Source organism: Dendrobates tinctorius, unplaced genomic scaffold, assembly GCF_039654945.1.
Source record: "Dendrobates tinctorius isolate UK_male_01 unplaced genomic scaffold, ASM3965494v1 ptg000152l, whole genome shotgun sequence".
Taxonomy (NCBI): domain Eukaryota; kingdom Metazoa; phylum Chordata; class Amphibia; order Anura; family Dendrobatidae; genus Dendrobates; species Dendrobates tinctorius.
In genome coordinates, this window is record NW_027361819.1 from 957,971 (window position 1) to 985,674 (window position 27,704).

Genomic DNA, 27,704 nt, shown 5'->3' on the forward strand with positions numbered 1-27,704 from the left:
TATAACTAGATGTGTCGATACTATGTAGTAATACTAGACACTCTCAGCCACGCCTGATTACCAAATAAAGAACAGTCTGGATTTACAGGACAAGTCTCCATTGCACCATTGTTTTTCCCCACAGCAAAATGAATGAGCAAATTACAATATGTGGATATTTACTAAGACTAGCGACAAGTTCTGCATCATAAAACCTGTGTTAAATTACTCCAAATATGCCAGGACCACACGAGCGGACGACGAACTTCAGGAAACTAATATATGAAGGACACACGTGTGTAACGATTTCATGATACATGATATCCTTACATATGAATGAGGGCTACCAACAACTGCATCATTAGAAGAAGCAGAACAATTATTGTCACTTTTCTTGGAGTCCTCGAAATAATGTACAAGATTGAAAAAAAGATTAAGGCTATGTGAACACACTGCAGATTCACCTGTGGGTTTTTTCCTGCGGAACCGCAGGTAAAGTGAAAACCCATAGGCTAACATGGTAAAGTACCATGTCTGCGGAACTGCTGCAGTTCTGCAGGGCCAGAACCGCAGCAAAAACCGCAGCGTGTGCACATGGCCTAAGTGGATCAAGTTCAGTCTATTATTATCATGCACATCATGATAAGACTATGAGCAATGTCAGCGCTGACAATGACAGATGGGCTACATTTATGTATTTACACGTTTTATCGTTGATAAGAAGTAATATAAACCCTGTGCACACAATGCAGACAATGGAGAGGCTGAGGAGGGTGGGGTTGTGGCTACAGGGACTTATACACGGTATACAGATACAATAACACTCACATGTGTGCAGGAGGAGAAGCAGCAGGGTCATCGCTCGCCCCATGGCGGGACCTTTATTTATATGTCCCCCTCTCAGGTCTCCACAAAGCTTCATATTCTCAGCAGATTTAACCCAGGATAGTGAAAGTGAAAGCAGGCAGCTGTCTTCTGGAAATACAAATAAATTCCCAGATTTCCCATTCTGCGTCCTCTGAACCAGAACATTTTTTGCCTTTGATTTATTTCACTTCTTATCTCATCGCTCCACTTGAACACTGCATATATAACCGGCTCGATGACGGACTGCCAAAGAATCTTAAAGGGAAAGTCTCGGAATCTGATTTATTGGTTTTCGTCTTTTGGAGGGAAATAATTTGGCAGATTTATTAGTTTAGTTAGAATTCAGCGTGAAAATCGTCCGTTTAGTCCCATGTGATTTATTCTGCATTTATATCACTGCTATGGGATGTAGAATATAAAAATGATCGCATATAACAGTTTTCTTTAGATGAATATTTTGCTTTTTTTTTCTAGAACAGATTTTTTTTATGGTTTTGTTTTACACTAGTTTGTTTAATCCACCTTATGGACCACAAAATCTGTTTCCTACAACCGTTTTTAGAGGTGTTTTTTACGCATGCAATTTTCACACATTGAGCATGTACACATTAGGCTACGTTTCCTCAATGAGCTTTTGGTGCGTTTTTTGATGCTGCAGAATTTGCTTTTTTTTTTTTAAAATGCATTTTATCACTTTTTGACGCTGCTGTTTTTGTTTCTTGTTGGTTTGTCATGCTTTAAATAAAGCATTTTCGTTTTTGACAGGCTGTGTGCACAAACAGCGCTTTTTTTTTTTTTTTTAAGGGATTTGCCAATAAAACCGCTAAAAATAATCTTCCCATTCATTTCTATGCATTTTGCACTTTTTGTGCATACTGATGCGCTTTTTACCACGAAAAAAACGCTTTGCGGTAAAAAAACACAGCATGCTCATTAATTTCGCGGATTTTTCCGCGTTTCTGGCTATTTCTATGTGTCTTGAAAACGAGCAGAAAAAAACCGCATTAAAACCGCGCATATTTAGCACAAAAACCGCGCAGAAAAAAAGCGATTTCTGGGAAGGGAGTCAGGTTTTTCAGCAGAAATTTTCTGCTATGTGTGCACATAACCTTATTCATGTACTTAGGAGCAGATTACATGCTTTTTAAGTGTTTCTACCGCAAAGCTCAGCATACCACAAGAGAGACTGACATGTTGCGGATTTGATACTCGAACGGCGAGTATTTAAGTTCTCCACACTGAAGCCTATCTAAATGAATGTATAGAAAATACAGGTTTGTCATGAGGGGGATTGGGTTTTTCAGCGGTACTGAATAATGGAGCATCGCTGTACAACCTGATGTGGTTTGAATATATATAGTTGTTTTTTTTTATCTGAATCACAGATCAAAACCATCCGCTCAAGTCTATTGGTTTGTTGCAAACAATGTACTGTCCATTTTTACTTTGTAATGGGTAGAAGCGCTGCAATTTTTCTTTTTAGAACCACTGAAGGTAAAAACAGACACACTCACCAAAAACTGGTGAATAGTGTCCCGTTTTTCATATATGAGAGAATAATGAACTGATATTAAGTGAATCTAAATGGGTTTTTAGATGCAAGCACATGGGTCTTTGCAAGATTCCTTCAGATAAAGGTAGATAAAGGTAGTAGCAGAAATTGCAAGGATGTGGGTGAATCTGCCCTAATTGTCCTGTGCAGAGTGATGACACATACAGTATGTGTACGTTTCATGTACGATGTCGCTATAGTGCCACGATTCAGCCTTTGGACACGTATGATAAATATCCAGGGACAGAAGCTAACAGGTACAGGGTAGGACAGACTTTTTATAAAAGTGGTCACCAAATGATAGAGCTCATGAAAAGTACAATAAAATCATATGGCACTCACCTTCCTGGTTTCTTTACTGCTGCAGCCAATCACTGAGTTTGCGGCTCAAGCAATCTACATCACATAAGCCGCAGTGATTGGCTGCAGCGGTGATTTGAGCTGTGGATGTGATGTCACCGCTGCAGCAAAAACTTTGAGACAGAATCAGAAGGTAAGAGCGAGATCCAGGAGAGGGAGTCATGTTTGACTTTGTTACATTAATTTTAGCACTTGGAGACCACTTTTTTAAGAAGAAGATCCTTTTAATAATGAGAGACATGATGTTGAATTTGCTAGCTGCTGTTTGGCGCTTACCTCCAAACTGGTTGGCCGCAGGGCTGTGGAGTCGGAGTCGGAGTCGTGGAGTCGGTGCTCATTTTGGTGGAGTCGGAGTCGGTATAAAATGGACCGACTCCTAAAATATATAATAAATTGGTACAGTAATTCAATGCAGGATGTGCTGAATATTTTTTCATAGGAGTTTGGGAAAGTTATGAAATGTCCTATAAATGGCTGTTCTATTCCTGATCTAAGGCTACATTCACACACAGCGTTTTTCCTGTGTTTTTTGAGGATACGTTTTTCAGCTGCAAAAGCAGATCATCTTTTTAAAAAACTGCATCACCTGAAAGGTTTTTGAGCTCATAGATAATGTTTTCAATAGCAAAAGCAGATTAGAAATCTGCTCTATCCATCCATTTATCCATATCTGTCTATCCATATCGTATCTGTACCAAAAAGAATGAAAACCGGGTAGTACACCAATATATATTCTGTTCTATCTAAATATCTTGATTATTGGATCATAAAAATGATTAAATGTCTGAGGTTCACATTGTACTACAATAAATTTTTCACTTAAATATAAGCAATATGTGTGGGAGTCGGAGTCGTGGAGTTGGACTCGGAGTCAGGGAAATTGAGGAGTCGGAGTCGGAGGTTTGGCTTACCGACTCCACAGCCCTGGCTGGCCGGCACTAATCCATTGTTCTATTTCAGCTAGTCCGGCATTTATGGCAGCAGGCGGCGATCTGGACTTACAGAACAGTCATGTTTGAATATTGTTGATCTGTCAGTGGCTATATTTTGGCTCCGATTTATGTGGCCAAAACTGGATTCCCGCATTCATGTGTTGTGGTCTAAGTAGGGACCAGTTACAGATCTCCTGCCACAAATTCACCGGCCTGATATACTGATATATGACCGCTCCTGTGTATAACTGGCACTCTGCTTCACTTCAGATGCAGAGATTTCAGTAGACAGGTTGTCCTGCTGACGAGTGTCTTCTCAGATCATTTCCAGAACTATTTCCTTGTGACTGACTCCGTAATAATACTCAAAGAGTGGCAATAAATGGTTGCACATCCAATTGTAAAAGTGCTTCAAGTGAAGTACCACAACGCTCTGTCCTGGCCCCAGTGTTGCTCAACATTTTTATAGATGATCTAGGTAAGGGAACCGAAAGTAATCCATTCAAATTAGCAGACGATGTAATGCTAGAAGGGATAGCTAACACTACGGAAGACAGAGAAAGGATTCAGAAGGATGTACATAAGCTTGAACAATGGGCAGCGACTAATAGAATGGTATTTAACAGGGAAAAATGCAAGATTCTACATCAGGACAAGAAAAAGGAAAGTTACATCTTCAGAATGGAAGGAATAGAACTAAGTTCCTCAGAGGGGCATATATCAACAGATGCAGTAAACAGCACATATAAGGCATGATAAGCAGAAACGGAACAGAGCCCATCCTGATATCCAAACTGACACAATTGTCTTCTATCCCATCGGGGTGATGTTCCCCAGCAGACCCCCATATCCTGGCCTCCTCTGACCGTCATTATGTTGTAGGATTCCTGTTTTCTCTTCCCCATTATGCGGGACCACCCTCCTGGCCCGTACTCCTCCTGTCTCCATAACATAGTATTCTGGTAGGCTAGGGTGCTTTGCAGACGAGGAAATTCAGTCTGCCTCAAAGGTCCTAGTCCTCAGGAGATCCTACAGTTTTCTTCTGGTCTCCATCTCTATTTGGCCCACTGGAAGGGGGAAATACCATACAAATGATCATGCAAACCAAGCACAGGCACTCGGTGAATCATGGCGCAGTCAAACATATAAGTGTCACGGACGAGGTTTGTGGAATTTAATTTGCAAAGTAAAACACCAGCATCATCTGGCTTGGTGTATACAGATTACACTGTTAGGGCTCATACTCACTTGTGAGACTCACACGATTATCGTTCGATTTTCTCGCATGAAAACCTGGCACTGCTGCCAGCACTTGGACCGGAGCGTGCGGCTGCATAGAAATACATGTAGCCGTACGCTCTGGTCTGAGTGCTGGCGGCAGTGCCAGGTTTTCATGCAAGAGACTCACACGACAATCGTGCGAGTCTCTCGCAAGTGAGTATGACCCCTAAGATCTAGTGACGGATCATCCAATCACATACGGAAAAATAAAGAGGTTTTATTATAAAACCTTCAGATATAATATAGAAAAATTAGAGGGCACCACATATAAGGGATACACAAGAAGTCTGTAAAACAACAACCATAAGGAAAAAAAGAGAAAAGCTACAGACTGAAGCCAGGATCACCTAAGAAAATCATTTTATTGGATAAAAAAAGGAAATAACCCATTAAAAACATTTAAAACGTCATAGCTATGACAGTAAACCCTGCTAGCCCTGAATAAGGCTAGAAAACTCCCCCAGAGAGATGCAAATGATTTATACAAATAGTTAATGTTGGTTCACAACGCAGAGAGATATTTGAGCAGAACAATACATATAAGAGTCAACAATAATAGCTCAATGCCTATAAATAGTTAAATATGGGCATAATAAATCAACTCCATTTAGGAAAAAATAATAAGACAATACCCATTCATTAGTCACCAACAAGATAATGTAAAATGTAAACGTGCAACCATAAATATGCCTCAATAGCTACAATCACTGTGTGAAATCCTATAGGAAATCACAAGGAGGGAGGGAAAACCATCCCACAGAATGCAAGATACAGTAATCACCAAAGATGTATATACAGAAAACCGCATGAATATCACAAATACCAATCCCTCCAGGTAGAAACTGAATATAGTCAACAAGGCATATTGATTGCAGGGGGAGCTTGTGGAAATGCCCGACGCGTGTCGCCACACCAAGGAGGCTTCGTCAGGGGCAAGAAAATGTTTTCAGGATTTTCTTAGCATTGCCCAGGTGATAATTGCATCACCTGTACAATACAAGGGAAATCCTGAAAACATGGCCTGTTGGTGGGCCCTGGAATGCACAGTGGATGATGGTTGTGTTATACCGCTGGCACCTACGTTCAACATCTTCAACCGAAACTAAATCCAGTTGCTGCCATTTAACCACTTAAATGTCATTGTGAATCAGTGACATTTAAGTAGCACGCAATATGTAATACATATATACAGACAAGATAATTAGTAAAATAAACTCAAGTATAAAAGGTATGGGGTCGACACATTACTATAAGAGCAGAGCAAAGGAGTCACCTATGAACACTAGTACTTGGATCAAACTTGGCATAAATTATAGACCCAGATTAGTCACACGAGCGCAGGAATGAAGGGTAGCAGTCAGCATATCTATAATCAGTATACTGTTGTCGCCACATAATGTAGGACGTTCTGAGACACGCCTGTTCCAATCTAAGTTATACAATTCAAATACATGCACCGAAGAGCTACGCTGATAAACTGAGCATCCAAGCAGATCTCTCTTTATTGCATACCTTGGTCAAGGTTTTATAGGTATCTACCGGTCATACATGGTAACAACATAATTGGCTCATCTTATCGCTAAATATGTGCTGGCATTAGCATACATACATCTCATTGGCTAAAGTTAACTCTGTATACACCCAACTGAAACATTTAGGTGTGTCTCTCATTTAGTTTCATTTCTACCACTTTCCTACGTTTTCTTTGTTAGACAAAGACCTTCCTGAGACCCGCTTATCTAATCATAGACTCCATCTTGCAAGTAAAGAGATGCATGTATGAAGAAACAAAGATGGAGTCAGGATAGCTCAGTATAAATCTTGCTTCAAATACCTTAATTGCTCCTGAAAAGTACCATTGTGAACACTTAATCTAAGGCCGGGGTCACACTTGCGCGTGCAATGCGAGAAACTCGCCCGAGCCTCTCGCATCAATACCCGGCACTCAGGACCAAAATGTGCAGCTGCATATGTAGCCGAACACACTGGTCCCGAGTGCCAGCGGCAGTGCCGGGTATTGATGCGAGAGACTCGTGCGATAGTGGTGTGTCGTTCGTGAACAAACCGAGACAAAGAGCCGGCTCTTTCATGTGACCAACGGGAGTCAGCTCACCACTGGGAGCTGAGCCAAATTTTCTTTTTACCCCTGCTGTTTGCTTCTTCCTGCCTGGCTGGGGGCTGGAAGGAGCTGAGGAGGAGATTTAGAGCAGTGAGCACAAGTGAGGAGTGACTGGCAAGGCTTTGACTTGCGACTGGGCTCCTCCCACATGAACACAGAGCTGTACTGTGATCGGCTGCTCCGTGCAGTGAGTGCACACACACGATCTGTGATAGATCACAATGTGCAGTCACACAGACTGTCACTGACATATCAGTGGATGTCCGGCAGCTGCAGGATGAGCAGAGGCGCTGAGGTCAGGAACTGACAGCCATCTTATCCCTCTCGTTATTTTCTGTAGTTCCTGCTGCTCTACAGTGGGAAAGTAATAATATAAATCTGAGGCAGAGAAACTCTGTGGACAGATTCGGGGTATATATATAATATAACGCTCTAAACATCACTCTGTCCAAAGCCTTTATAGACTGCAGAAGCGCGACGGACCTGCGCAGTCTGACTCCAGACAGAGTGACGCACCCCCCACGAGATCATGGTAGACGCACTCTCCCCAGGAGATCGCGGTATGCGTAAGCACTGAATGCATGCCGCGATCTCCGGCACAACACCTTACCGATTCGGTGTCGCCGCAGGGTCTCACGTCTGGCGGTGATGACAGGAGAGGGTGGGTTGTTGGGCCGGAATCGGCGCATGCGCAGTCCGCGCTTTCCGGCGCCATATTGTGGAAGACACTGCAGCGTGTCTTCAAGAAAATGGCGCCAGAAAGAGAGGAATGTGCAGGCGCCAATTCCAGCCCAACAACCCGCCCTCACATCACGGCACAAAAGATTACCGATCGGGTATTCACCGTGAAGTCAGTAGAGGGAGGGTTGTGGCGCCATGCATACCTGGATAGGGGGGTTAGAGGACCATGCATGCCAGGATTGGGGGGTGAGGGGTAGCAGGATAAGGGGGTGAGAGGACCATGCATACCAGGATTGGTGGGTTAGGGGGTAGCATGCATACCAGGATAGGGGGGTGAGATGACCATGCATACCAGGATAGGGGGGGGTGAGAGGACCATACATACCAGGATAGGGGGGGGGTGAGAGGACCATACATACCAGTATAGAGGGTGAGGAGACCATACATACCAGGATACCAGGATTAGGGGTGAGAGGACCATGCATTCCAGGATAGGGGGGTGAGGGGACCATGCATACCAGGAAAGGGGGGTGAGGGGACCATGCATACCAGGAAAGGGGGGTGAGGGGACCATGCATACCAGGAAAGGGGGGTGAGGGGACCATGCATACCAGGATTGGGGGGTGAGGGGACCATGCATACCAGGATTGGGGGGTGAGGGGACCATGCATACCAGGATTGGGGGGTGAGGGGACCATGCATACCAGGATTAGGGGGTGAGGGGACCATGCATACCAGGATTGGGGGGTGAGGGGACCATGCATACCAGGATTGGGGGGTGAGGGGACCATGCATACCAGGATTGGGGGGTGAGGGGACCATGCATACCAGGATTGGGGGGTGAGGGGACCATGCATACCAGGATTGGGGGGTGAGGGGACCATGCATACCAGGATTGGGGGGTGAGGGGACCATGCATACCAGGATTGGGGGGTGAGGGGACCATGCATACCAGGATTGGGGGGTGAGGGGACCATGCATACCAGGATTGGGGGGTGAGGGGACCATGCATACCAGGATTGGGGGGTGAGGGGACCATGCATACCAGGATTGGGGGGTGAGAGGACCATGCATACCAGGATTGGGGGGGTGAGAGGACCATGCATACCAGGATTGGGGGGCGAGAGGACCATGCATACCAGGATAAGGGGGAGAGGAGGCCCTGCATTCCAGGATGAGGAATGGGGTGCCATGCATACCAGGATTGGGGGGGGTGAGGGGACCATATATATCAGAATAGGGATGAGAGGGCCATGCATACCATTATAGGGATGACGGGGCCATGCATACCAGTATTGGGAGATGAGGGGTACCATGCATACCAGGATAGGGGGGTGAGGGGTACCATGCATACCAGAATTGGTAGGTAAGGGGTGCCATGTATGGTGCAGATATCAGAGTTACTCTGTAAGAACCTTGAACATGTCTCCAAGGATTTACTTATAAGAGTATGTGCACATGTTGCGGATTGATGTCTGGAATTTTCTGTGCAGAATCTGCATCTCTTGGCAGAATCCGCAGGTCTAAATCCGTGAGGTTTTTACGCAGATTTATTGTGGATTTTGTGCGGATTTCGCCTGCGTTTTTACACCTGCGGATTCCTATAATGGAATGGGTGTAAAAACGCTGCGGAATCTGCACAAAGTATTGACATGCTGCAGAAAATAAACAGCTGATTTTCCACTTGGATTTTTCTGCAGCATGTACACAGCGTTTTTTTTCCCCATATAATAGCATTGCACTGTAAATCACTTGTGGATCCGCAGCAAATCCGCAATGTGGGCACATAGCCTTAGAATAATCAGCGTCGGCAGATGTCACAGCACTGACTAAAGCCCCCGTTACACACAGCGATATCGCTAGCAATATCGCTGTAACGTCACCGATTTTGTGACGTTATAGCGATATTGCTAGCGATATCGCTATGTCTGATACTTACCTCCGACCGGCTCCCCCGCTGGTTATCGCTGATTGCGCGAGAATGTCCTGGATCATTTCTCGTCGGGCGCTTCCTGCTGGGCTTCCTGTGGCGCCGACGAGCGACGCATGGACACGGGCGGGAGGACGTCAGGACCGCCGCGTCTGACAGGTAAGTAGCGACCCCCGACCCCTGCGATGTCGCTGGTGAGATCTGCCTGTGTGGCAGCTCACTAGCGACCACTTAGCGATGTACCAGCGATCCATATCGTTGTCGGGATCGCTGGTGCATCGCTAAGTGTAACGGTACCCTAATGTAGAACACATGGACAACTATCAGATATTAGAGGATAACACAAAACAGCAATACGGACAGGAGTGAGGGCCTGATCCCAGGAGCTTACACTCTGAGAAAATGGCTAAAAAGCCTTCACTAGACCCCTGTACAGCTGTATAATGAGACCCAGGCTTTATATTTAAGAGACTGGAGTGATAAAAGTGGGGAAAGTAGCACTTTTTGCAAGAAGAGACGCTTTTTGAGCCAAAAAGAGCCGGCTCTTTTTGGTGAGCGGAGCCGAGTGAACCACATCACCAAAAAGAGCTGGACTGCCCATCACTATCGTGCGAGTTTCTCGCACTGCACTCGCAAGTGTAACCCCAGCCTAAATAGCAGTCTACTTATATACCCAGATAAACCAGTTCTTACCCATATTTTCCCCGATGCAACACCAGACTTGGCAGTCCCAAATGTAGCGCGATACTACAGGGTGTCCCTAAAGTCGAATCCCACCAAGGACAACATCTGCAAGGAGTTTCTATGTTCTCCCCGTGTTTGCGTGGGTTTCCTCCGGGTTCCTCCCACATTCCAAAGACATAATGATAGTGAATTTAGATTGTGAGCCGCATCGGGGACAGTGATGATAATGTGTGCAAACTGTAAAGCGCTGCGGAATATGTTAGTGCTATATAAAAATAAAGATTATTTATTAAGTCTGCACGCAGGAATTCTCAGGCTACGTTCACACGTAGCGGAACTCTCGCGGAAGTTACCGCGAGAATTCCGGAATTCTATTCCGCAGGAAAAATAGCATTTTAAATTCCCACGATTTTCCAGCGGAAAAACTAGCATATTGCAAGCGTAATTAGTTTGCAAAATGCTAGCGTTTTCCAAGCGATCTGTAGCATCGCCTGGAGAACTGATTGACAGGTTGGTCACACTCGTCAAACAGTGTTTGACAAGTGTGACCAACTTTTTACTACTGAGGCCGCCTATGCAGCATCAGTAGTAAAAGATAAAATTAAAAAAAAAAAAAAAAAAAAAAAAGTGTTATTCTCATCTTCCAACGTCCCGCGCAGCCTTCCCGCCTCTCTCCACGCTCCCGTTCCCAGTAATCCTTTGCGAAAATGCCCGCAATGACGTGCGTTCTCGCGAGATCGCAACATCTCGCGGTAATTTGCGATGACGTCGCGCGAATGACCGCGGGACTTTGCGATCCCGCGAGAACGGACGCCATCGCGGGCATTTTCGCAAAGGATTACTGGGAACGAGAGCGTGGAGAGAGGCGGGAAGGCTGCGCGGGATGTCGGAAGGTGAGAATAACAATATTTTTTATTTTAAATTCTATTTTTTACAGGGATATGGTACCCAAAGCCCGGAGGACAGTCTCCTCTCCTCCGGACCGTGGGTACCATCCGCAAATGTTGTGCTTACTTTTCGCATGTTGTGCACAGCCACATGCGGAAAGTAAGCAGAATAATGCATTCCTATGGGTGCGGGATCGTCGCGATTCCGCAAAATTAATGAGCATGCTGCGTTTTTTACCGAGAAGCGATTCCGCCGTGCTAAAAAACGCAGCATTAGCACAGCATTGCTAAATCCCATAGGAATGCATTAGATGCTTATTTTTTGCGGTTAAAAACGCCACGGAAATGCGAAAAAAACAGCCACGTGTGAACTCAGCCTTATTAGGCCTGTTTCACACTTCAGATTTTTGTTGTCAGTTAAAATCCGCCAAAATGGCGGAAAGCGGATCCGTTGCTAACTGATGTGAACGGATGCCACCGGACCGTTTTTTTTTTATGGATCCGTCGAATGCAGAATTTTCGATCGAGAATTTTTTGCAGGCGCCAGAAATGATTTCAGGGTTAAATTTCAAGCTGACTTCTTTACCCCGCGCATGCGCACTATGAAATGCGGATCCTGCAGCACAAAAAAAGTTACATGCTCCGTTCGGGCATATCGGCGGACGGCAACATTTTGACGGATCCGCAAAAAAACGGATCCAATGGATGGCCATCCGTCAAGATCCGCCGGTAATGCAACTCAATGGGAAAAAAAACGGATCCTACAAACAAAAAGGCGGATCCATTTTTTTTTTGCATAACGGTGGATCTTGACTGATGGACAAAAACTGAAGTGTGAAACAGGCCTTAACTATAATTTTAATTACAGTATCTAATAGAATTTTGCGAAGCGAATCAACCTTTGCATCTCAAATTATGGAAACCATATTGAAGAAGCTATACAAATTTACAATTGAATGTTATTTAATTTCTTGAAAATATGTATTTTTTTGCCTAAGTATCCAGGCGTAAGGGACACCCTGTGTGGAACTAGTAATAAAATGATTGCAGGTTTCACTGGGAAAGATGGAAAAAAATAAACATTTGTAAAAATACTTAAAAAAAAAAAATATAGGGGAAAAAAAAAGGAAAGTTTGCATTATCAAAGATTTTATTCCATAAGACACAAAATACATCATTTGTATCGGCCCCTCAGAGAAAAAAATGCAATTAAAACGCACATATGTACCCCCCCCCCAAAAAAATAAATAATAATACATACAGTACATATAAAACACCTCACTAAAGAGAAAAATAAAATAAAACCTGTACACAATGTTGGTATCGCCACAATCGTACTGACCTGGAGAATCACATGATCACTGAAAACAAAACCCAAAGAGCGGAGTAGATTTTTCTCTTTTCGCGTCACCTCACTTGGATTTTTATCCCCGTTTTTCCTCCCTTATATGTAAAATAAATGGGTCAATCAAAACTACAACTCGTCCCCTCGTACGGCCATTATCAAAGACAGAAAAAAAAAAATATGGCTTTGGGATCAAAAGAAAAAAAAAAAAAAACACACGAAAGCGCAAAAAAGTTTCTCCTTTAAATAAAAATGATTGAAAAAAAAAATCAAAACCATCCCCAATTTAAGACATTCCCATGAACGCTGCCACATTTTCATACTCAAAATGGCGAAAAATCTTCACATACTTCCTGACCTCATCTTATCCCAGATGTGTTAAAAGCTTTAACTATCGATAGAAGACTAGTTGTGCCGATAAATTACCCCCTGGGTGCTTCACACACGACGTTTCAGTCAGAATCACCTCACATAAGACTTGGCCGCCATTTTTTTTTTACCTCAGAGAGAGTGCAGTGCACCGTGCGAGCGGAGGCGTGGTCACGTGATGCTCAAAGCGCGGGAAGAGCCGCCATCGACTCTCTCGCTCTCACCTAATAGTGGGCGTGTCCACAGAGTTGAGCAGCAAATCAAATGGCGGCATTTAGAGATCACCCCACTCGCAGAGCAGAAGCTCCGCCCATGAAGTCAGTAAGAGCGGGAAAGGCAGTGCTGAGGAAAGGAATGGCTCCAGGCTCTGGCCTTGTACCTCAGTGGCCCCTGTCGGTAGTTTATGAGGTAAAGCGGCTGCTGTGAGGGGACCTCCATTTTGTTGTGTTCTGTAACATGCAGTTTAGCCTTCATGGTGGTGAATATCATCCTACCATGACAGAGTAGCCTGTGTTTCATCTGCTCCACAACTTTCTACCTAAACGTAGCAATGTCTGTTGTACATACGGTATATATGAGGTATAGATGATAATCTGTGATGATCACATTACCACCCTACAGGGTAAACTAGGTCTGGACTGGCGATCTGCTAAGTGGGGCAAACACCTGCAGGGCTGTAGTATTAACCGACGGAGCAGACGTCGGCCCTAATCTGCCACACCCTGCGCACAGAGCGCAGGCCTGGTCACTGTGGCTGAAGAGGGGGCGGAGATACGCATAGTTGCTCCTGGGCTGGATGAGTGGTTCGGGCAGCTGCATGTGCCCCTGAGGGGTTATGGCCGCCCAACCCACTCACTGGGCTTCATGTAGTGACAGGTGGCCGGCAACTGCCAACACAGACGTGTGCAGGCCAGTCACCGGTGAAGTCTCGGAGGCAGCGCTCTGGAGAGCCTCAGTGATGGTCTCACGGCCCTGCACGGTGCACCATAAAGCAAAGGAATCACTGACTCCTCCTGCTGCTCTCCGCTGAGGCCGGGCTCTACACTGTGTACTCGGGCTGCACTTGCTGGATGTATGTATACAGAATTGGTTGTATGTGCTTGTGTTTACCTATGTATGTATAAGGTCTGTCTTGTGTATAAGCCAGCCTGCATGTCTGCGCCTGTATATAAGCCAGCCTGCATGTCTGCGCCTGTATATAAGCCAGCCTGCATGTCTGCGCCTGTATATAAGCCAGCCTGCATGTCTGCGCCTGTATATAAGCCTGCCTGCATGTCTGCGCCTGTATATAAGCCTGCCTGCATGTCTGCGCCTGAACATACGGCTGCATGTGTGTACCTGCATATAATATAAGCCTGCCTGCATGTCTGTGCCTGCATATAAGCGTGCATGTCTGTGTCTGCATATAATATAAGCCTGCCTGTATGTCTGTGCCTGTGTATAAGCCTGCCTGCATGTCTGTGCCTGCATATAAGCCTGCCTGTCTGCATATAATATAAGCCTGCCTGTATGTCTGTGCTTGTATATAAGCCTGCCTGTAGATAAGCCTGCCTGCAGATAAGCCTGTCTGTATGTCTGTGCCTGTATATAAGCCTGCCTGTATGTCTGTGCCTGCATATATAAGCCTGCCTGCTGTGTTTTTATAGTATATAATAAAGAGTTGTGTATATAGTGTAGAGATGATTGTATTGTATGGTGCTGTGTGCATGGTGTGTAATGCATACTCTATACTCTGGCACATCTCCAGTCTACACAGTATATACACAGCTCCACACTATCTTTTGTAAACGTGTATCTCTCAGTATGTATAAGGCTAAGTGCACACTGTCGGGATCCCTCAGATTACTCTTTCATCTGAAGGACCGATGTTCTTAGGTGTGAAGCACCACATGTCTCTAATCAATTGCTCTGTCGAGAAGGATAACACAGACACGGGCTGTATAATACCACTCGGGATGCCTCCAAGACGCCTCTGGCTTATCAGTTAGGCTTCCGTCTTTTATAGTAAAGAATTTAAACATTTTACAGACATGCGCAGTACAAATGATTTTACAACTTGTTTTCTACAAAGAAAGTCATTTAGGCGAAAAAGCAGAGGTATTTGACCTTGGTTCACAAGGGAGATGTCTGAGACATCTCCTCGAAGAACAGATAAGGTTTTAAACAAGAGAATGCAACATAGACAGAACTCAATTTAACTCCTTCAGTTCCTATCAACACGTACCGGAACTCTCGCGGAAATTACCACGAGAATTCCGGAATTCCATTCTGCGGGAAAATCACATTTTAAATTCCCGCGACTTTCCCGCGGAAAAACTAGCATTTTGCAAGCGTATTTAGCTTGCAAAATGCTAGCGTTTTCCAAGCGATCTGTAGCATCGCTTGGAGAACTGATTGACAGGTTGGTCACACTCGTCAAACATAGTGATTTAGGCGAAAGTCATTTAGGCGAAAAAGCAGAGGTATTTGACCTTGGTTCACAAGGGAGATGTCTGAGACATCTCCTCGAAGAACAGATAAGGTTTTAAACAAGAGAATGCAACATAGAAAGAACTCAATTTAACTCCTTCAGTTCCTATCATTCCCCCCATTGACATCTTCATTTTCCACAATCTGGAACACTGGATCCTGCAACAACAGCGGATAGTGGCTCGTTCACCAGGTACTATCCCAGGCCGACGGGTTGCCCAAGGGAGACAGGTCTTCTACCTTCTCCATCCCCCAGATACTGAAGCCACGTCCATCATTGCAAGAGTACGCTCCTTCATGCCAGAAATGAGATGTCAATCTAGGACTCAAAGGAATAATAGTTAAATTCTTGTTTACAGTCAAACTTCCTTATCTATTTCTACATCTTTTCTTGCATACAGAGATACACCAAAAAACAAGTTTCAATAGCACATATATTACAAAGATACAAACAACAATACATAATAGACTTAGTATAATCCCAGCTATCCAGCCTCCAATACCCTTAAACCAATTAGCTGGATTAAGAAAAGAGAATGTATCTGACCACCAACTATCCTTAGTACGATCATTGTCTTTATCGTACTGATCTCTAAGTCTTTGAACATCCTCTATTTTTGATCTTAACTTTAAACTACTGTTGGGATCTATATAATGACAGCAAGCTGGTCCGATGACTTGACACATACCTCCTTGCGCTGCAGTTAAATAATCTAATACTATGGTATGCTGATTAGTGGCTATGATGAGCTGATTTTGGACAGCAACGGTGGTGTTCAATATATCCAATATATCCCATATTTGGTAATCTAAGTAATCTGTAGCCCTGACTAATTTATCCCACATTTGAGTGATCATAGGATAAATAAAAATAGAGCTGACAATTTTATTAGCCACACTCATCTGCACTATATGTGGTCTCCCAGAGGGACGAGGTGTATTGTCAGCAGCTCTTTTGTACAACGTGTGTTTAGGTATGCTCTGAGTATTCAACTGGTCATTCGGAATAACAAAGGTAGCTGGAGTCAAACGACCCAGAGTACAAGCACCTTTTACCCCTACTGGCAACCATTTATATGCATTGTCTCCACATATCCAGTACATGTCACTAGGTAGGTCCCATAGGGCTGAATGTTGTAATACCAGTCTATGAACTAAATCTATGAACGCAGATACATTCTGAAGCATACACCAATTTGGAAGTTGTCCTAAAGGGCTACAATACCCTACATTGGGATTTCCACAGGTGGGAGTTCCTTTCTCATATCCAGATGACTCGTTGCAAGGTATATTACTCTTATGCTTTGTTAATTCCTGTGGCTAGTTTGCAATGCGATGCGTGGATCCAGGTTGGTCGTCCTTCCAACTTAACAGAAGTAGGCGTTGTTAGGAGTACTTGGTAAGGTCCTTGATATCGGGGTTCAAGGGTCTTTCTGGAGTGTTTCTTGACATATACGTAATCACCAGGTTGTAGACAGTGAGTTCCTTCCACACTATCTGGATCTGGAATGGAAGAGAAAACTAGAGAATGCATTTGAGTTAAATGCTTTTGCAACTGGATTACATAACTTGTCAAATTATCCACATTAAGTGTTAAGACCTGTGGGTAGTACAACCCTGTGTTCGGTGGTCTTCCAAACAGTATCTCGAAGGGTGACAGTTTAGTTTTCCCCGTGGGTGTGTACCTTACTGAGAATAATGCTAATGGGAGACACTCTGGCCATGGTTTATGGGTTTGTTCCATGGTTTTCTGTATTTTCAATTTTAGTGTCCCGTTCATTCTCTCTACCTTCCCTGAACTCTGTGGGTGGTAGGGTGTATGAAATGCTTGTTCTACACCTATCATTTGCATTACATTTTGCATTACCTCAGCAGTAAAGTGTGTACCTCTGTCTGATTCAATTGTTTCAGGGACACCGAATCGTGGTACTAGTTCCATCACCAGTTTCTTTGCAGTAGCTCGAGCTGTAGCCGTTTTCACCGGGTAGGCCTCTGGCCATCCAGAGAAGAGATCTACACATACTAGGATATTTGCATACACTCCTACCTTGGTAGCTGTATGTCGTCAATCTGCCGTCTCTGAAACGGGTAGAGAGGCCTAGGTGTCGCTTTCTTAGGGACTTTTACTGTTTTACTTGGGTTGTGCTGTGCACAGATGAGGCATGATTGTACAAGTTTCGCGGCTGCGCAACTGAAGCCAGGAGCGATCCAGAAGGCATCTACCATGGCACACATGTGACTTTTTGAGGTGTGATTGGGGCCATGTGCTGCTTGCGCCATGATTGGGAACAGGGACTTTGGTGGGCACATTTTATCCTTATTCTCCCATACTCCATTTGAGTTCAGCTCAGCTCCCAGTCTCCCCCGGTGTACCTTCTCTGTTTGGGCAGCCTTTTGCTGGAGGGATTTCAGGACACCTAGACCCAATGTGGCTGGAATACGCTGACTCCCCGCCACCGTCCACTGCTCTCTCTAGGCCGCCTTGTGCTATTCTATTGCCCTCTACCTCCACGGAGTCACCTTTGTGTGTGCTTTTACCTTGACAATGCCAACCTGGACTGGTAACATCAATGCCTCCATCAATTGTTTCACCAGCTCTGCATTTTTAATGGGCTTCGAATCTGTGAAAATATTAGCGACTTTACCTGCAGCGGCTCTACACGCCTCAGTGAGTGCCTTCAACTCTGCCTCCTGCGCCGACATGTGAGGAGAGAGTGGTTCCGCTCGGATTACCTCATGTGAGGATACTACTGCATATCCAGTGTAGAATCGTCCATCCTGGTGGTATCTGGGGCCATCTACAAAAAAGAAACTCAAAGGCTGCATTAGGAACAGGTTTTTCATGAATGTGTGCAAACCCAACTGTCTCCTGACTCATCAGTTCTATGCAGACATGTTCATGCGTCATGTCAAAGTATCCTTCCTCACTTGCCAATACGGTCACCAATTCCCCCTTTTCTGAATCCACAGGCAGGAGGGTGGCTGGATTCAGAACGTTACATCTTTTGAGGAGTGACATACTCAGGAATTAGTAAAGCACACTCAAGTTGGAGCTATCTGGCCATAGACAGATGTTTTGGTTGAACTTGTAGGAGTATGGCATGGATGTCATGTAACGTCAGTGTCATCTCACATGCCTTCCCTATTACGTCTCCACTTTTTTCCTTGTGCTCCAGCATACATGACAGGTCGTTTTATTGTCCTTGTTTGCTCAATTTCTTTAGCTACCTTAAGGAGGTCTTTCGGATCTACATGTCTCCATTCAGGTCTGGCTGTCTGTACTGCGTCTCGTAAGTCTTTGTTCATACCGTCAATGAATGCATCTACCAGTATTCTAACATCAAGTGGGTTTATGCAAATGTACCCCATGTCTGCCCATTTCAGCTGTAACCGTCCAAAGTACATCTCTACACTCTCTCCTCTTTGCTGTGTCACATTAGTCAGGATTACAGACTGCTCTGATTGTTCCACTGCAGCCCATTGTCTTAGTGACTCACAGTACGTCTCCCCAGATCGTGCAGATTTATCATCCATGCCCCAAGCCTGATTCTTTGTCACATCTGTGTGTCTTAATTATATGATCTAGTGCGTCACCTGCCTTTAAACTCACCAACCTCTCTAGGTCTGCCCAGGTACACTTATATGTCTGCTGTACTTCCTTTATGTGTCTGTAAAACGGGAATGGTTGGTCTTCAGGGGCAGGCAGCTGCTTCAGCAAAGCTAGCTGGTCAGAGGGGCTCCAGGGATAATACACCTGCATCTTTCTTATTCTAGTCACACTTCTAGGTCCTGATGGGGTTGGCCGTCTGATGTCTACTGTCAGCTTACTCCTCAAGAGCCAATGTCCCCACTACCCACTATCCACACTATTATGTCAGCTTCTTATGATCTTGTCTGGATAGGATTTAGTGCAATTCTCTTAGGTCAGTAGCACAGGTCACACAAGTAGCTATTCAGTCTGGGTTTGTCTGAGTCTGACCACAGTGTTTACAAGTCCATCTGTTTTGTCTGGGTCTCTGGTTACACTTTGTCAATCAAACATTCATAATACACCTTCCATACTGCTGCACATTCTCAAGCATCATTTATTCACTTGCTATTTTCTTCCCTTGTCTGTGCCTTTTTGTACATCCAAACATTCACACTCTGGTATTTTTGCCTTTTTCAATATTTGTCCCACTTGTTTTACTGCTTCCTTCCTTCTGTCTCTTGTAATTTGACACAATTTGCTATACAAATCAATCACACAACTAGAAGCAGGTTCAAACACATTAATGACCAAACAATCACTTACAATTCCCTTCTAAATTAGGCACCATATCTTACTTTTAACTTCCAATCTTCAATTAAGTACTGTTGCTTTAAAATGCACAAATCTTTCAGCGTGTACCTTACGGATAGAATTACAGAGAATTTTGAGCACAGCTCACACTCAGCAGAGATAAGAGCGAAGGGAGAAGAAAAACTACGCAGCGCCATCCTTCACCCCTCCCGTCAGAATGCAGCGTCGTCCTTCACAGAATTCTGTAGTTCTTTAGACTTATCAAAATCAATTTCTACAAAGAAACTCAAAATCACGGGATTTCACTGTAAGGGCAGATAACTGTATAATGAGATTAACCATGCCTTGCCCTTTTTCTGGCCAAATGCATTCAGGAAACTTTACAATGTAATGCCACATATAACACGAACTATATCATTACTCAATTCATTCAGTCTCAGATGTAGATTTGAAATATCTATAACGCATCTGTCCGGGATTCCACCACAACTAGAAAGGTCACAAATCTCTTGACACAAAAATGATTCATTCATACGTGCTCATTCACTGATTTTTTTTTTTTTTTTTTTTTTTTTTTATACTCCATTACTCATCTCTCATCTTATTCAGAGGTTCTCATAGACATATATACAAGGATTCACACAGCCTGCCTATCTTGCACTTTGGATTTGATTAATACTTTTTCCAGGTTCTTTGCTGCACTACTTCCATATCTATCCTCAATTATATCACATAACCGATTTCCTTCTTCAGGTGTCTTTCCCTGACTGTTCCCCATCTTATCTTTTATTCTTATCCTGTCTCTCTTGTTGTCTTCCTGTTAGTCCCCTGCCTTAGGTGGTGTATTGGGTAAGCTCAAGACTAGGCTCTACTATACCTCGTTACCTTCTTCCTAAGGTGCTAACAGGCTAAATGGAGTGTCTGTTCCTCGGTGTACTACGTGTTTCGTGTACTTATATGCTATGTAGCATCCGAACAGAAATACTCCCACAACACACAGGATTGTAAATAAAGTGTCCATCTACTGGGGTTCTTCAGTCATATCCTGTCACAGGCTCATTTCACGGTCCTGTGCTCATTCGGTCACACTCTTATCTGTCACAAGGTTTATTCGTAAAGGGTGTTGATTTAAGCTTAGGCGGTGACCTCCCCGAAAGGACGCTGTCACATGACCCAGTTAGGCAATATCACCACTCTTTGAACGAATACCTACTGTGCAGCTTATTTGTCTACTTTTCACAGTCCTTCAAATCAAGGCAGTCACTCAACAACCTCCTCTATTCCTAGTGCGGAATCATCTATTGTGAAAAACTTGTCCGTCCGGGCTGCGCAGTATGAACTGTTCACCCAGCCTTATATTCCATAATGTCAGACCTCTCCCATTTTGATTTGCATCAGCTCTTTTTCTAAAAATAGCTGTGCACAGACAGAACCTACAGTAACCTCTCATTCGAGCAGAAATTACATATGCGTGTCACACCCGATTTCCTCAGAGTTCTTATATGGACCTGATTTTACGGCCCCCTCCTCTACTAGATTCCCCTTTATACGGACCTTAGTTATAATGATAGATTATGAAGAGCAGAGAAGAGAAAAATTGATCTCTTACCTGGCCAGGTGTTTAGGTCTGCTGTTCACAATTTCATCAGTAACTGGAGTGGTCTGTAGATCGGGTAGTCTTGGAGAGGTGCCTATATCAGGTCCCTGTTCAGGCGCCAGGAAACTGTCGGGATCCCTCAGATTACTCTTTCATCTGAAGGACCGATGTTCTTAGGTGTGAAGCACCACATGTCTCTAATCAATTGCTCCGTCGAGAAGGATAACACAGACACGGGCTGTATAATACCACTCGGGATGCCTCCAAGACGCCTCTGGCTTATCAGTTAGGCTTCCGTCTTTTATAGTAAAGAATTTAAACATTTTACAGACATGCGCAGTACAAATGATTTTACAACTTGTTTTCTACAAAGAAAGTCATTTAGGCGAAAAAGCAGAGGTATTTGACCTTGGTTCACAAGGGAGATGTCTGAGACATCTCCTCGAAGAACAGATAAGGTTTTAAACAAGAGAATGCAACATAGACAGAACTCAATTTAACTCCTTCAGTTCCTATCAACACGTACCGGAACTCTCGCGGAAATTACCACGAGAATTCCGGAATTCCATTCTGCGGGAAAATCAAATTTTAAATTCCCGCGACTTTCCCGCGGAAAAACTAGCATTTTGCAAGCGTATTTAGCTTGCAAAATGCTAGCGTTTTCCAAGCGATCTGTAGCATCGCTTGGAGAACTGATTGACAGGTTGGTCACACTCGTCAAACATAGTGTTTGACAAGTGTGACCAACTTTTTACTACTGAGGCTGCCTATGTTATTCTTACCTTCCGACGTCCCGCACAGCCGCTCCCAGTAATCCTTTGCGAAAATGCCCGCGATGACGTCCGTTCTCGCGGTCATTTTCGCAAAGGATTACTGGGAGCGAGACCGTGGAGATAAGCGGGAAGGCTGCGCAGGACGCTGGAAGGTAAGAATAACAATATTTTTTATTTTAAATTTTTTTTTTACAGGGATATGGTACCCAAAGCCCGGAGGACAGTCTCCTCTCCTCCGGACCGTGGGTACCATCCGAAAATGTTCTGCTTACTTTTCGCATGGTGTGCACAGCCACATGCGGGAAGTAAGCGGAACAATGCATTCCTATGGGTGTGGGATCGCCGCGATTCCGCGAAATTAATGAGCATGCTGCGGTTTTTACCGCGAAGCGATTCCGCCGCGGTGAAAACCGCAGCATTAGCACAGCATTGCAGAATCCCATAGGAATGCATGGGATGTTTATCTTTTCCTCTTCGCCACGACAGCACCCACTGAGAGAGGGGATCCGCCCCCGGAACAGGAAACCTACAGAGAGATAAATGGGGCGGTCCCCCTCGCTCCCTCAGTTTGGTTTCCTTTTCCTGGAAAGGAACCCGCAGAAGAGGATTCCTGGTCTGGTAGCCGCTTGCGTGCAGAATGAGCAGCAGGGGCCCCAGGACCGGAGGCAGCGTCGGGTGGAGAGGTATATTTCCCCCCCCCCCCCCTAGAGCTGGTAATGCAGGTGAGGCCGGAGGTGAGATTGGTGCCAAGGCTCACTGGGGAGGATGGTGAAATACCCCCCCCCCCCCGAGGGGGGCGCATTACAGGTAACAATAACCGGCCGGGCAATTTCAGTGGTGCCCCCGCCCCCCCCCCCCCAGCAAAGGGCTCGAGCGTTTGTGCTGGGCAGCGCTTCCGGGGGTCATACCTGTGGAGGGGAGAAGGACCCCGTGTGTTGGTGGCGGGGTGCAGATACCCGGGAGGCACAGCGGGACAGCCGCCGCATCAGTGCTCTGCTGTGAGCGAGCGCTTTCCCAGCAGAGGCAACCCGGAAGTGAAGAGAACTTCCGGGGTCAGACAGGAGGCAAAGATCGCGGGAGAACGCCCGCGCATGCGCAGAAGCGCAAAAAAAAAAAAAAAAAAAGAGGAAGAGGAGCAGCTATAGCAGCGGCTATAAAAAGAAGCCACAAACGCAGCGGGGGTGCGCAGTCATGTTGTCCTTAGATGACCCAGCTTCGCTCCCGTTAGGTCAGCCAGTGCAATCCCCACATGGCAGTAGACAGAGCAGTGCTACAAGGAGAAGTAGTAGCACCAGGAAAAGTGGCAGCTCCAGGAAGGAATCTAGTGGACCTTCCAGGCAAGATGAGCCCTTGGAGAAAAAACGCAAAGAAAAGAAGTCGTCCCATGCCTCGCCTCAGCCTGGGTCGCGGACCCCGCAGCCGGTAGTTTACTGACGAAACTCACGGGTGAGTGTTTTGTGGTCAGAATATATAATTGATGGCCTTCTCTTTCTGGTCCATACCCCCTTTAGGCTAAAAGAACGGAGAAGGCGAAACATAGAGAGTGTGCCTTATGTTCTCAGCCCCTCCCAGACGGCCACCCTAAGAGATTATGCCAGTCATGTATTGAGGAGGCCTTACAGGAGGAGTCCTCACGAAAGAAGGAGGATATCCGGGCAATTATAAGAGAGGAGCTACGGGCCTTAGGCGGTTCCAGTAGTTTGGGGGGTCACTCCTCGGCAAGAGAAATATGTTCGCCAGGAGGAGGAGCCTCGCTGGCGTCAAAATCGCCATCTGAAACCGGGGAACTAGATTCCGACAAATCCCAGGAATACCTTTCCTCAGAGGACGAGGACCAAACGTGTTTCCCCACGGACAGTGTCAGTAATTTAGTGAAGTCTGTCCGAAATACCATGGGGTTGCCAGAAAGCAGGGCTGTGGAGTCGGTAAGCCAAACCTGCGACTCCGACTCCTCAATTTCCCTTACACCGACTCCACGACTCCGACTCCCACACATATTGCTTATATTTAAGTGAAAAATTTATTGTAGTACAATGTGAACCTCAGACATTTAATCATTTCTATGATACAATAATCAAGACATTTAGATAGAACAGAATATATATTGGTGTACTACCCGGTTTTCATTCTTTTTGGTACAGATACGATATGGATAGACAGATATGGATAAATGGATAGATAGAGCAGATTTCTAATCTGCTTTTGCTATTGAAAACATTATCTATGAGCTCAAAAACCTTTCAGGTGATGCGGTTTTTTAAAAAGATGATCAGCTTTTGCAGCTGAAAAACGTATCCTCAAAAAACACAGGAAAAACGCTGTGTGTGAATGTAGCCTTAGATCAGGAATAGAACAGCCATTTATAGGACATTTCATAACTTTCCCAAACTCCTATGAAAAAATATTCAGCACATCCTGCATTGAATTACTGTACCCAATTTATTATATATTTTAGGAGTCGGAGTCGCTCCATTTTATACCGACTCCAACTCCGACTCCGACTCCACCAAAATGAGCACCGACTACGACTCCGACTCCACAGCCCTGCCAGAAAGTAAGGACCCCAAGACCCCACAGGACATAATGTTTGCAGGCATTTCCGGTAGAAAGGTCCGGGCTTTCCCAGTGGTACCAGCTGTTAAAGAGCTAGTTAAAAGGGAGTGGGAAAAACAAGGTCAAAGAACCTTCCTCCCCTTAACGTCAAAGCATAAGTACCCCTTTGACGATGAGGAGTTAATAGCCTGGTCAAGAGCCCCCAAGGTGGATGCGGCAGTGGCCTCTACCTCTCGTAGATCCTCTCTGCCGGTAGAGGATTCGGGAACCTTGGCTGATTCTTTGGATCGGAAAACCGATACATTTCTTAAAAGATCTTGGGAGGCATGTACGGCAGCCTTTAAGCCCGCAATAGCAGCCACATGTACGGCAAGATCATTGTTGGTGTGGCTGAATGACTTAGAGGACAATATTAAGAATGGAGTAGCTAGGTATAGACTCCTTTCCTCTATGCCCCTCATTAAGGGAGCAGCGGCCTTCCTCTCCGACTCCTCCGCGGACTCTCTCCGGTTATCGGCTAGAGCAGCAGGACTGACCAATGCAGGCAGGCGGGCCTTATGGTTGAAGGGGTGAAAAGGAGACACACAAACAAAAACTAGACTGTGTGCTATACCCTGCCAGGGTAAGTACTTGTTTGGCACGGAACTGGATGAGATTTTGACAAAAGCGGGGGAGAGGAAGAAGGGTTTCCCTAACCCGTATGTTCCGTTCAACAGGAGGGCCTACAGGAAGCCGCCGTTTGGTAAAAAGAAGGACTTTAGACCCCAGGACCGCTGGGGAAATAAGGACCCCAAACAAAGGGGCAACCTATTCGGGAAGCGTCCCTTCAGGGGAGACAGATCCCGATAAAATCATTATACCGGTAGGTGGCAGGCTATTAAAATTTGGCCGCCAATGGGAGAAGGTGACATCAAATCCATGGGCCATGAATATCGTGTCATCAGGCCTGAAATTAGAATTTGTTCGGTATCCACCGAACTCCTTCCTATTGACTTCCATGACGTCCCTGACACAGCAGGAAGCGCTGGAGATGGAGATTGCAGTACTGCTAACTAAACAGGTCCTAGTAGAGGTCCCAGACGACGAAATAGGGATGGGCTTTTATTCTCTATTTTTAGTCCCAAAACCAGATGGCTCTTACAGGACTATAATAAATTTAAAGAAACTTAATACCTTCCTAAGACTGAGGTCGTTTAAAATGGAGTCGATTAAGTCTGCAATAAAGCTTTTGTTTCCCAGGTGTTATATGGCAGTCTTGGACCTAAAGGACGCCTACTACCATCTCCCCATATATCGAGGGCACCAGAGGTTCCTGCGGGTAGCAGTCTGGTTCAAAGGTCGGATTCAGCATTTCCAGTTTGCGGCAATGCCATTCGGGCTATCCATGGCTCCTCGGGTATTTACAAAATTGATGCTGGAAGTAATGTCGTATGTAAGGCTGAATGACACCCTAGTTGTCCCTTACTTAGACGACCTACTCATAGTGGGGAATTCTGTTTCACAGTGTGAAGCGAGAATAGCTAGGATTATCTCATCCCTACAAACACTGGGTTGGCTAATTAACTGGGAGAAGTCCAGACTAGAGCCAGTGACCTGTCAGAGGTTTTTGGGCCTGCAAGTGGACTCCGTAACTGAGGAGTGCTTTCTGCCGAACGCCAAGGTAATGGCCATAATTGATAAGATACAGAATACTACAGGAAGACCCGTAATATCATTGAGACAGGGTATGTCCTTGCTGGGGTCTCTGATATCGTGGATTCCAGCGGTGCAATGGGCTCAGTTCCACTCCAGAGAACTGCAGTGGGCTATTCTGCAGGAGACAGATTGAAGGGGCGGCTGGAAGGGAAGATGTCCCTATCGCCCGAGGTGGTTGAATCCCTAAAATGGTGGTTAAATCCTTCCAATCTATTGAAGGGAGTACAGTGGTGGGTGACTCCCTCCAAAATACTCACCACGGATGCCAGCCCCTTAGGTTGGGGAGCCCATCTAGAGGAGCACATGGTACAAGGCTGGTGGCGTGAGGATGAAATAGAGGCCTCCTCTAATGTAAAGGAGCTAACAGCGATTTTTTTTTTTTTAATGCGATATCTCACTTTCTCCCGCAGTTAAGGGGCACCCACGTAAAGATCCAGACAGACAATACCACCGCAGTGGCCTATATAAACCGGCAAGGAGGCACGCGGTCAATGCCACTGATGTCTATCGCGGGAAAGATCCTGGAAATGGCCGAGGTCCATCTTCTCTCCTTGTCAGCTCTCCTTATAAGAGGAGTAGACAACTCCCGAGCAGACTATCTCAGTCGCCAGGCCCTATACCAGGGCGAGTGGGTCCTCAGCAGACACGTCTTCGAAATGATAGCGTCAGAATGGGGCAGACCAGAGAGAGACCTATTCGCAACCAGAGCCAACAGGCCCGTAAAAAGGTTTGCTTCACTCTACAGGTCGGACAACCCAGACATTCTAGATGCCCTCCAAGCACCCTGGGCATTCCAACTAGCCTATGCCTTCCCTCCAATGGTGCTACTACCAACAGTAGTCAGGAAAATAAGACAGGAGAGGGCGAGGGTCATCTTGATAGCCCCGTTTTGGCAAAAAAAAACCGTGGTTTTCATGGCTGAGAGCCATGTCAGTAACCGACCCGTGGATCCTGCCGCTGCACCAGAATCTTCTCTCGCAGGGACCCTGCTACCATCCACAGGCCAAAGCCCTGCACCTAGCGGCCTGGAATTTGAAAGGGAGCTACTGAGGCAGAAGGGTTTCTCAAAGAGCCTAATCAATACCCTGCTACAAAGCAGGAAGGAGTCCACAACAAAAATATATGCTAAGGTGTGGAGGAAGTTCCTGGCCTTTCACCCAACAAAACTAGCCGGTGAAGTACCCATTACGGCCATTCTAGAGTTTCTACAAAAAGGCCGAGAATCGAGACTCTCAGTGAGCACTCTAAAGGTCCACGAATCAGCCCTAGGAGCCCTGTTTAACTATAACGTGGCAGCAAATAGATGGGTGACTCGGTTTATCTCGGCTTGTCAACGAGCAGAACCGGTG

At 45.4% G+C, this 27,704-nt stretch overlaps 1 protein-coding gene and 1 long non-coding RNA gene across 5 annotated transcripts in view; one reads left to right on the plus strand and one right to left on the minus strand.

Moving 5' to 3' along the window:
* Positions 1 to 10,413, minus strand: part of LOC141050664 (uncharacterized) — an 80,588-nt gene extending 70,175 nt beyond the window's left edge. For 3 of the 4 annotated variants that reach the window (XR_012220518.1, XM_073547256.1, XM_073547255.1), the window contains exon 1: positions 808 to 939. Coding sequence is in view for 3 of the 4 variants with exons in the window: in XM_073547256.1 (XP_073403357.1) it covers positions 808 to 901 (94 nt within the window). In the remaining variant the exon portion in view is untranslated. Of the gene's footprint in view, positions 1 to 807; positions 940 to 10,394 lie in introns of those variants that run through there. The other variant, XM_073547257.1, reaches the window with a different exon arrangement.
* Positions 10,414 to 13,261: 2,848 nt separating this feature from the next.
* LOC141050666 (uncharacterized) overlaps positions 13,262 to 27,704 on the plus strand; it is a 34,064-nt gene continuing 19,621 nt past the window's right edge. Inside the window, exon 1 of the long non-coding RNA XR_012220519.1 lies at positions 13,262 to 13,394. This is a non-coding gene — a long non-coding RNA (uncharacterized lncRNA). The remainder of the gene's footprint in view (positions 13,395 to 27,704) is intronic.